The following is a 10755-nucleotide window of genomic DNA, read 5'->3' as shown; positions in this document are numbered from 1 at the left end:
CCCCCCCCGCCCGGGTCCCTCCCTACCCCGGGACTTAAAAAAAAAAAAAAAAGCAGCTCCGCACTCACTGGCTGCAGCAGTGAGTCTTTGGGGCTTTGGGGTCTCCCGGCAGAACCCCCCCCTCACAGCCCTCGCTCCCCAATCACACCCCCTGCCTGGCCCTGCTTCTGATGGCTGCCCTGCCTGGCCCCAGCCTCCCAGCAATTAAAACAAAAAAAAGGCCCTGTACTCACTGGCTGTAGCAGCGGGGGTCATGGCCTCTGAGGGCTTGTGGCAGAGCCCCCACCTCAATGCAGGCACAATAGTGCGGGCAGCAGGCCCCCCCCCCACTTGGCACCTACACAGCAGCTGTCACATCACACAGGGACAGGGCACTGCGCGCTATCTGGGAGCTGGGGCAACTCCAGCAGTCAGCCGGAACCTGGCATTGCTCACCCCAGTGGCCCCAGCTCCCAGACAGCGTGCAGCACCCTGCCAAGCCATGCTGCACCCGTGCCATGGGGCAGCTGCCACGTGGGTGCCAGGCAGGGGGGGCAATCCCTGCTGCCCCCCAATGCCCTGTGCTGCACAGGGGGGCTCTGCCACAAACCCTCAGAGGCCCTGATCTCCACTGCTGCAGCTGGTGAGTGTGTGGGTTTTTTTCTTTTTTTTAATTGTTGGGAAGCTCGGGCCGGGGAGGGCAGCCATGAGGGCTTCTTCTGCGGCTGTCCCCAGCCGATCCGAAACTCTGAATCTTTTCCAAATTGATTTGGAGACTTTGGATTCAATTCGGACCTTTTAATGGGTTTCCTGATTCGATTCGGATTCAGAGATTCAGCAGCCAAATCAGGCCAAATCTCCTCCAATTGAATCGGCTGCTGAAGCTTTGTACAGCCCTAGTGACTACCTACAGACATTGTTTCTTCTGAGAGTGTCACTGCTCTCCCAGGAGAAACACAGTGTATAGGCATTCATGATTGGAAGAATGTCCCAAAAATGGCCACTCTGGGAGAAAAATAACTTGGGAACAACCCACATGAAGTAGTTCCCAGGAAAATCTCTCAGGAAACTGAATATCTGTATAGGTACAGTAAGTATTACAGCACTGCTTCACAGTGAATCGCTGTGCCGTGCCTTTTAGATATTCATAGAACTTTTAAGTAACACTGGATAGTTAATAACTGTTAACTATATATATTTTAATATATGTTTTTATTGTTAGAATTTCTATTTTTATTTTATTATTTTTTCCATTAATTTCTGTGGCCTAAAATGGTGATTCAGGTTGCTTTTATTTCTATCCTGACAATATCATCTACCACTAGTTGTAAATGTTCATCTGTTAATGTGGTTAGCACAGCAAAGAACAATATTTTTTGTAGTTTTGTGAGAACAATACTATGTTTTAATATGAATCTCTTTGTATTGTGAAATATAGCCAATAATTACTTCCCTTTTCCTGTTTTCTAGTTGAAGCTCTGTATCAAGCCACTTACCCAGAATATCTCCAATACATTTACCTAGTGGCTCCAATTTCTCTTATGATTTTAAACCCTGTTGGATTTATCTTCTGTGAAATCCAGAAATGGAGACAGAATCGCAGTACGTCACATAACAAAATCAAAATAGTGGGACTTGCTTTGCTTCGAGTGTTGCAGAACCCAATAGTATTCATGGTCTTCATAGGAATTGCCTCAAATTTTATTCTTGGCCAGAAGATTCCAGTATACCTTGAAAACTTCCTTGATGGACTAGCCAGTTCATTTTCTGGTTCAGCACTTTTTTATCTTGGACTCACCATGGTGGGACAAATAAAAAAACTGACAAAGGGTATGTTTATTGCACTGATTCTTCTCATCACAGCTAAACTGTAAGTTTGACCTATTTACTTTTTGCATTCACGTGCTTCAGTATTTTTGTGGATTTCAGCAAAGTGAAAAACTTTAAAGGGAGTGTCAAGATTATTCTGTTTTTCTTAAATAAATCCATAGCTCTTATTGTTAATAGTTAAAATTGTTTGGGTAACTTTTTAACAAATATACTCTTCAGCACCCTACACTATGGGTTGCCAATCTTTTGCAAACACAGGCTGCAGCTTGGAACCCTGAGGCCAGCTGCTCCAGCGAGCAGAGGCTGCAAGGGGAAGAGCAGCCCTCCATGGGGTCTGTAGCAGTTGGCTGTAGGGGTGAGGTGATAGGTGTGCCATTAGCAAAATGTGAACCAGATTGAATGGCTGATTAATTGGCCTGCCCTTAGTAAAATGTGGACCAGATCACACTTTCATGGGCTGGATCCAGTCCCACTGTGGGCCAGCCCCTGCTCTGAACTGCTTGGTCTTCATAGGTAGTGAAACTGAACTATTCAGCTTCACTTGTTCATAGTATTTCATAGAATAATAGTACTGGAAAGGGACTGCAGGAGATCGTGTCCAGCCCTCTGCTCAAAGCAGGATCATTCCAGTCTAAGGATGCGATTGGATGTAACAATTTAAACATTTCTAAGGGCTAGCTAGCTATTCTAAATTATAAAAGCCTAAGTCTGTCCGTCTATAACACTCTATTCACGCTCTGATTGGCTGACAGAAACAAGCGTGGGGGAGTGCCACCATGATTCCAAAGCTGCACCGAGGACTGGACAGAGGGTGGGGGAGCTGAGGCCAGCAGTGCTCTTGCAGGGAGTGGGGTAGGGGAGCTAAAGCCAGCCAATTTTTGATGTGCAGTTGATTACTACAGATATACTAGGCCTTTAAAATGTTCCAGAAGTGGCCGAAACACTCCATCTAAAGAAGGACAAATTTTGAAGTAGTATTATGAAGTGTTTCACTTCTGGTTACATGTGTAGAGGGGCAGCAAGCGGGAGATGGGTTGGGGTCGGGATTGGGGCTGGAGCCAAGCATTGGGGTTCCCCCCTGTCAGCTCCCTGCAGCTCCCATCAGCTCTGAACCTGGGTCTGTCAACCCCAATGCCCTCAACCAGTCCCCTCGAAGAGGGAGAGGCGAAGTTTAGGAGAGTTTGGGAGCTCCCTCCACTCTGCTTACCTGTGCTCCAGTGCACTGTTCTTCCTACCCCTCTAGTTCCTGTCCCTATGAGGGGAAGAGGGAGTGGAGAACTGAAAGCAGAGCTCTCAATGTGGGAAGTACTTAACTGTCATTAATGCTTTTCTTTGCTTTGATTTTTTGTGTAGATTTTTTTCCTTCCTTTTCTCTACAGGCTCAAAAACCTTTTTGTTTGGTAATATTGGTCAAGATTTTTAAACCTGGTTGCCTAAAACTTGTCTTCTAGCTCCATATCTGAGGTCCTAAAAATAGGAGGCTTAACTTTTTCAAAGGTGGTAAAGTGCCTATTATTGATCTTAGCTCAGCACTTCTAAAAATAAGTCATTTCTATTGACATACATAAATGTGAAGTTGTATAAAAAGCCTTTTAGTATATGATGGCAAAATGGATTTATATGGTAGAGATTCCAGTTCTCAGTGTAACTTATGCAGATTTCTTTGTTGCTTTTTGATTTCAGATTGTGTCAGATAGTTGATATTTGCGTGCTAGTGTATGTGCCATTAACCCTGTTTCAGGTTTACAGAAAATCTCTTGAGAATCTAAGCTTACCACCCACAAAACTTTCCCATTGGGACTAGTTGCTCGCTGTCTTTTTCCTGAGAGAGGGCAGAATGCTCCCAATTATTTAATTTCATTATTTGTGGACCAAAAAAATATTTTATTTGCTAGCATCCTACTCACCATGCCATACTTGCATGGTGATATTTTTCTATCTGCAGCCTGTGGGGTTTCCTCAGTTCTAATACAGTTGTCCCCAAGACTAGCTGCCACTATACAGCAAGTTTTCCCCAACTCTGAGAGCAAGATATACAGATTACCTAGCTTTCTGTGGTTTTGCTACTCTAGAGACTGCCTGGGAGATGATGGGAATGCTAAGAATAGAAACATTCCCATTGTCTCAGCCCCAAAATCATGATAAGATCTAGATTGTTTTCATGCACTTAGTCCAGCTGCCTGAAATAAGGAGTTTTTTCTAGATTCTGGGCCAAATTCTAATCTCAGTTGTACTGATTTAAAAAAAAAAACAAACCTCACTGATTTCAATGGGCATTATATCTGTCCCTAAAACTGTAATATGTTCTAAAAGATTTTTAGTGGTGAGTCTGAGATGGGAGTCTCAGCTTTTATTTGTAGCAGTTTATATAAACGTGTTGCAGTAATTGGCCAATATGTAAACTGACAAATCAATTTTACTGTCTTTCTTTAAAAATGGTGTCACCTTCATTTGGACATTGGTATATGCATCATTGTAGGCAGGGATGCAGTTGTTAAAAATAATTGCTTTTTTTCTCTGTATATCATTAACAGTAGTATTCAGACAAACCATAAACTTCCTTAAATTCCTTTTCTGGATAGAGAAGAATTCAGAAAAATGTGATTAATTGACTAACATGTGTCCCTTCTTTCTCTCCTTTTCTTTTTCAGACTGATGATGCCATTTCTCTGCAGAGAAATGGTGGAATTGTTGGACAAGAGTGACAGCTTAGTCAACCACACCAGTTTATCAAACTATGCATTTCTGTATGGAATCTTTCCAGCAGCACCAGGCGTGGCTATCTTTGCATCTCAGTTTAACATGGAAGTAGAAATTGTAGGTTCTTAATGCTTTACAAGCCCAGCACTGACTTCGATTTTAATTTTACTGAGCAATAAAAAAAACCTTTCTATCACATTGACACAGCTGGTTTGCTTACACTCTCTAAAAATCACTATCTAAATTATATTTCACATTAATAATTAAACTGTACCAAGGCCTTTTCTGCTTTCTGTTGCATGTGTTCAGATTACACATTCTTAAAGTAAGTGCTGTTCCTAGAATCTACACTGAGAAGATGTGAAAACTGAAATTGTTTACATGTGGGATTTTTAGAAGTTCTCACCATTAACCTCACTCTGCTCCTGGTGAAGGCAAAGTGTCACTGTTGGCTTCAGTGGGAGCAGACAGGCTAATGCTGACCAGTTAAAATCTGATGACCTTTACTCCCTTTTGGTTAAATAATAAGATAAAAATTACATTCAGCTTTTGTTTCTTAGTTAAGGAACACTAGTGCAATTTACCTTCTGCTTGTAAGATACAAATACATTTTAAGCAGATAACTTGTTTTATAAAGTAAGACAGGCTCTTGCAGGCATTATGAACGCCCTTTTCTGCCACTAGAAAACTGCCAGCCAGACGCTATGGTGGGAAGTTCTGGCAGCCAATGCACATTTTGTTTACTTGTGGCTCCTATCCAGAGGTCCCCATCTGGATTATTAAAAATGCTGAGAGAATCTGGGAAAGAGCATGAACATGGTGCTGATGCTCCTTGAATCTGGGCATGTGGTGATGCTGGTAAGAGCATTTAGCATAGTTACAGAATCTAGTTCCATATGCCTAGATGTCTGTAACTATTTGGATTTTTCACTTCTTTCTGGTTAAAGGAATATTAAAATATTTCTCTTAATATTTAAAAATACAAGAAAAGTAAAAATAGATGATTGTAACCTTGAATTTTATGTCCAATGAGTATGGCAATATCTGCTTTTAAAACAGAGGGCTGTCATATGAGTAGAAGCTACAGTTTCACTGAATTCCAAGTGTGTGGAAACCCTGGGAAACCAAATTATAAGTAGCTTCAATACATCCATGGCTGCTGGTTCTCTTTGAGTTTGTGGGACAGCTCAGGCATTTTTTTCACAACAAAATATTACTCATTTATTTCAGATATAAATCTGTAGTTCAGAGGGAGGGGCTGCACTCTGTCATTCCAATCCTGCATTAAAATTACTGGAATGACTCTTACTGGCATGGGGAAGCACAGTTAATGTGTAAAAATTGGCAGAAGTGGGCCTCCAAATTGTAGTTATTTTAGAAAAGACTTGTTCTAAAACTTTCAACTGATTCTTAACTGTCTTCAAAAAATGCATGTTCCCTCTAGCTTATCACCTGATTTTTAATAGTCCTCTATCCATATGACCCAGTGACTACAGTCGAATTGCCTGTGGTATTTTAAATCAAAGTCAGTGCTGAAGTTGCTTTCCTAAAAATATTATTTAATGAGAGATCTGATATTTTTACCACTGTTGATTTCCATTTGCAGATTACCTCAGGAATGGTGATAAGCACTTTTGTGTCTGCTCCTATCATGTACGTTTCTGCTTGGCTGCTAACCATTCCATCTATGGATCCAAAGCCACTAGCATCAGCAATCCAGAACGTTAGCTTTGATATCAGCATTGTCAGCCTTGTCTCCTTGGTAGGTATTGGCTCCCATTGCAGTCAGGCAAAGGAAATATAAAACCACAGTAAATGATGGTAAGATAGTGGTTTATGCAGATAACAAGCCAGGAGATAGAAAGATAAAACTGATATACTTCCTCACTCCCATATCCTGTTTTGAAAGGCTGAAGGGTGAAAAGAGATAAAAGCTCATACTGGAATGGTTAAGGGTCAACTGTAAAGCTAATATGAAACTTAAGTATTTGTCAAGACAATTTTTGATGGTTAGGGCACCCAAAAAAGAGGCATGGGGAAGCCAGTGGTTGGTTCCCAGGTCTTAGCTCCAAACTTCCAGTGTGACCTTGGGTAGGTCATTTAGTTTCTTGCATTTGTAAAAATAGAAATCATATTACCTCCCAACTTCCCAAGGATTTTATGAGAGTAAATATATTGAAGAAGATGAGCTGCTTGGTCCTGTGATGGGGGAACATATAAGTGCTTAAGATTGGAGCCCACTGTGTATGTGGACTGACTGCCTCTGAAGTTTGGGTCAGTGAGGACATTTAATGTGAAAGTTGTTGTTTTTTTTGGGGTGGGGGGGGAGTTGTTGGGTTTTTTTGAAAATTAATGCCCTAGCAATATCCTCTAGTTTCCTAGTTCAGCTAGGAAAGCTGAACAAGACATCCCAGCATGAATCTTGTTGTGACACAGCTACCCAAGCTAGATTTTTTTCAAAAGATTTCAATTAAAACTTCTATTCTTAATTGTTCTGACAGTCTGATTCAGCGCAGTTATGAGCACAGTCCTGTCTAGCAGTGCAGTGCATTTTTTGAATCATCTCAGATTTACACTTGAACTAGAATATAGGGCCAAGAGGGGCCTGCGAGACATCAAGTTCAGTCACCTGCAAGGACATGAAAACCACTTATTCAAAGGATGCAGAAGACTATATTTTCCTGAGTCCTCTCATGCACCTCAACCACAGAGCACCATGGGGAAAATAGTCCTACAGCATGTTCCATGTAAAAAGCCAGAAAAGCCAGGGTTTTGTTCTGTCATTGCAATGGCAGAGAATTTTTTTGGTTAGTATATGCTCAGTTGATCCTAGGAAAAGAACCATGCTTGGTGCTGCAAAAGAAGACAAAAAAAATTCCATGGTCCTTGTCCATCTGACCTGACCCTTAATAAGAAGGCCATTACAAATCATGTGTATAGTTGAGTTCATAATAAACAAAATTGTCCTAATAGGCTCTCAGAGAGTTTGCTTCTGGACTTACAAGTGCCAAACCATGTTGTATTTTGTTGAGATATCAATATGTCAATATTGTTGACCTGAATCCTTGAGTATTTAAACAAAGACTTAAGAATTGTCAAAGCAACAGAATACAGAGTTGGTCATTGACTTTTTCATTAAGAATAAGGTAGCACAGCCACAAATAGAACTTGCCACTTGCCATCACCAGGTCTTGGTAGGGTTTAGATAAGGACTAAAAGGATAGAGGCTAAGCCAAACAAGCTAAAGAAAAGAAAACAGAAAAATAAGCCAAAGTGGCGGATTAGTACATTGCCAGCAAATTAAGTGGCTTTCTAGCCTTTTCTATGCTCTTAATCATGTGTGGCAAGTAGCTCAAAGCAAAAGAAATAGATGCTTTAACTTGCACTGTATTCACTATTTATGCAGCCTCACCTGGAGTGCTATGTTCACTTCAAAGCACTTAGAGCAGATTGAAGGGACTCCACAGCAGACCAACAGAAATGATTACAGGTTTAAGCGATATGAAAAATTGTAATAATTGGGTTTATTTCGTTTGGAGAAAAGAGAGCTGAGAAGTATTTGATTTAGTCTAAAAAACAACAAAGCTGTGATATAGAGGGTGCCCATCAGTTGTTCACAGGGGACAAGACAATGAGGAATGGCTTTAAATTGCAGTGAGGAAATTAGGAAGAATTTTCCAGCTATGAGGGTGGTAAAGTGCTGTAACTATAGAAATTGTGGAATTTCCAATATTTAAGTGCAGAATAGACAATACTTGTCTGGGGTGGTTTAGATAGGGTTGATCCTGCCTTGAGAAGGGCCTTGGACTAAGCATCTCCTGAGGTCCCATCCAGCCTTATTTTTCTATTTTTGTGCAACTCCCTTTCTCCAGACTCAATTCCCCATCCTCAAAGCATAAAATCACTCTGGCTATGGGAATGGCAGCCAGTGGTTTAGATCTGGCTGTTCCAAAATTACTATCCAGAAACATATTAAAAACTAAAGGTTTGTCTAGTATTTAATTTCGATCTTTATGTGCCTAGGTATTCATCTTAATTTTTAACTGTTAATTTGAATACTTCTGTTTTTTCCAGATATGGTCTCTAGCTGTCATTCTTTTAAGTAAGAAGTATAGACAGCTTCCTCATATGCTTACAACAAATTTACTTGTTGCTCAGGTTAGTATCATGTAGAATATATATATATTCTGTGCGTGCGTACACATGTTCTGGAGTACTGCATCCAGTTTTGGGTTCCACAATTCAAAAAGGATGTGGAGAAGCTTGAGAGAGTTCAGAGGAGAGCCACACACATGATCAGAGGTCAGGAAAACAGACCTTATGATGAGAGGCTGAGAGCCATGGGAGTCTTCAGCCTAGAAAAGCGTAGGCTCAGGAGTGATCTGGTGGCCACCTATAAGTTTATCAGGGATGCTCATCAAGATCTGGGGGAACGTCTGTTCGCCAGAGCGCCCCAGGGGATGACAAGATCAAACAGTCACAAACTCCGCCGCAGCCGATTCAGGCTGGACATAAGGAAGAACTTTTTTACTGTCCAAGCCCCCAAGGTTTGGAATAGACTGCCACCGGAGGTGACTCAAGCACCCACTTTGAACGCCTTCAAGACATATTTGGATGCTTATCTTGCTGGGATCCTATCTATGATCCCTGCTGACTTCCTGCCCATGGGGCAGGGGGCTGGACTCGATGATCCTCCGGGGTCCCTTCCAGCCCAAGTGTCTATGAAATCTATGAAATGTGTGTGTAAAACGCACACACTGTTTTACAACACTGCTTTTCACAAAGCTTTATAGATAGCCTTTGGAGGAAAGGGAAAAGATATAATGAATTGCTTCCATATTTTTTTTATATTATAGTGCCTCAAAGGGTATTTGGTAAGCTATGTAGTACTTGCTGTACCAGACAACCAATTCTGTATGATTCTATGGCATAAAATAATGAAGACTGCAATATTAAGTCTTTTTGAAAAATCTGTTTCAAGCAGAAACATAGGAAATTCAGAATCCAGGGTGACCCTTGTTTTCTTAATTATCTTTGTAATTCTAAATCTAATGGTAATCCTATAGTTTATAGTACTTCACATCCCCAAAGATCTCCAGATTCTTACCTTTCTTTATATATGTTGAGCAGCAGTGACATGAAGCCACTTTCTTCTGATTGCTGCCCATCTCTTGAAGACAGCTAGTGTGCAACATTGCTGTGGGGAGGAAATTTTGAACAGCTCTGAAGAAAAGGACTTTTCCCTTAGGAGAAGAGCCAAGGGAACTTTATATCCATATTCATCTTTCTTCAATTTCCTAAACCATTTCAGACAAAAAGTGCATGTGCTTCAAAAAAGCAGAACATAAAAATACCCTTTGAACAAGCTTCCAAAGGAACTCTTTGGAACCTTCTGAAATTAAGTTAATCTAGATCAGTGGTGCTCAGCCTCTTGACCCCAAAGGCCAGAGAAGGGGTATGGAACTGATCCGTGGGCCAGACTGGGCCCTGTCCAAGGATCAAGCACTGCACTCTCTGCCTGCCCCGCCATGCTGTGATCAGGCTCCATACTACCCTGCACACCCAATTCAGCATTCAGGGCCATGTTGTGTGGCCCATGGGGCTCTTCACTGTCTGGTAATTTGACAGCAGGGGAGCAGTGCCCCTGCCACCAAATTTTTGGATCCATAGGGAGCTCTCTAGGCCAGATGACATAACTCAGGAGACTGAATCTGGCTTGGTTGCAAGCGGTTGAACACCCGTGGTCTGGATCAGTGGTTCCCAGACTTCTTGAAAAGAGGTCCTGTGTCTACCCTCAGAATTTCTTATGTGCTGTCATGCACCTTTAACGTCAAACATGGAATTGAACAGGTGGTCAGTGTGCTTTTCATATCACTTCCCATGGCTTTGCAGGCCACTATATGGAAACCACTGATCTAGATTGTTTGCTGTCAAAATGGAAAACCTGTGAATTTAGATGCTTAGTGACATAGATTGAGTTTTATTCATTAAATATTATAAAATAGGTTATCTGAGCAGCAAAAGCGAATTATGTAGCTGTTCTACACTAGATATTTTTTGTAACATTTTGCCTTCAGTATTAAAATGATTGGAGCTTCTCTCTCCTTTTACAGTTTATTGCCTGTATTGGAATGGTGACATGGAATTTCATTATTAAAGAGAGAGACATCACTGTGCAGATCCTCATATTTAGCTTGCTGTATAGCTCTCTTTATAGTACCTACTTGTGGACAGGTAAGTTAGAAT

At 41.3% G+C, this 10755-nt stretch overlaps 1 protein-coding gene across 6 annotated transcripts in view; it reads left to right on the top strand.

The window, feature by feature from the left end:
- Positions 1–10755, top strand: part of GPR155 (G protein-coupled receptor 155) — a 55972-nt gene that overhangs the window by 24010 nt on the left and 21207 nt on the right. For all 6 annotated transcript variants that reach the window (XR_003093335.1, XM_025200536.1, XM_025200540.1 and 3 more), the window contains exons 5-9: positions 1450–1849; positions 4461–4626; positions 6116–6271; positions 8584–8667; positions 10623–10743. Coding sequence is in view for 5 of the 6 variants with exons in the window: in XM_025200536.1 (XP_025056321.1) it covers positions 1450–1849; positions 4461–4626; positions 6116–6271; positions 8584–8667; positions 10623–10743 (927 nt within the window). In the remaining variant the exon portion in view is untranslated. The remainder of the gene's footprint in view (positions 1–1449; positions 1850–4460; positions 4627–6115; positions 6272–8583; positions 8668–10622; positions 10744–10755) is intronic.

The sequence above is a fragment of the Alligator sinensis genome, unplaced genomic scaffold (genome assembly GCF_000455745.1).
Source record: "Alligator sinensis unplaced genomic scaffold, ASM45574v1 scaffold321_1, whole genome shotgun sequence".
Lineage (NCBI taxonomy): Eukaryota > Metazoa > Chordata > Crocodylia > Alligatoridae > Alligator > Alligator sinensis.
This window is presented reverse-complemented; position numbering and strand designations above follow the sequence as displayed.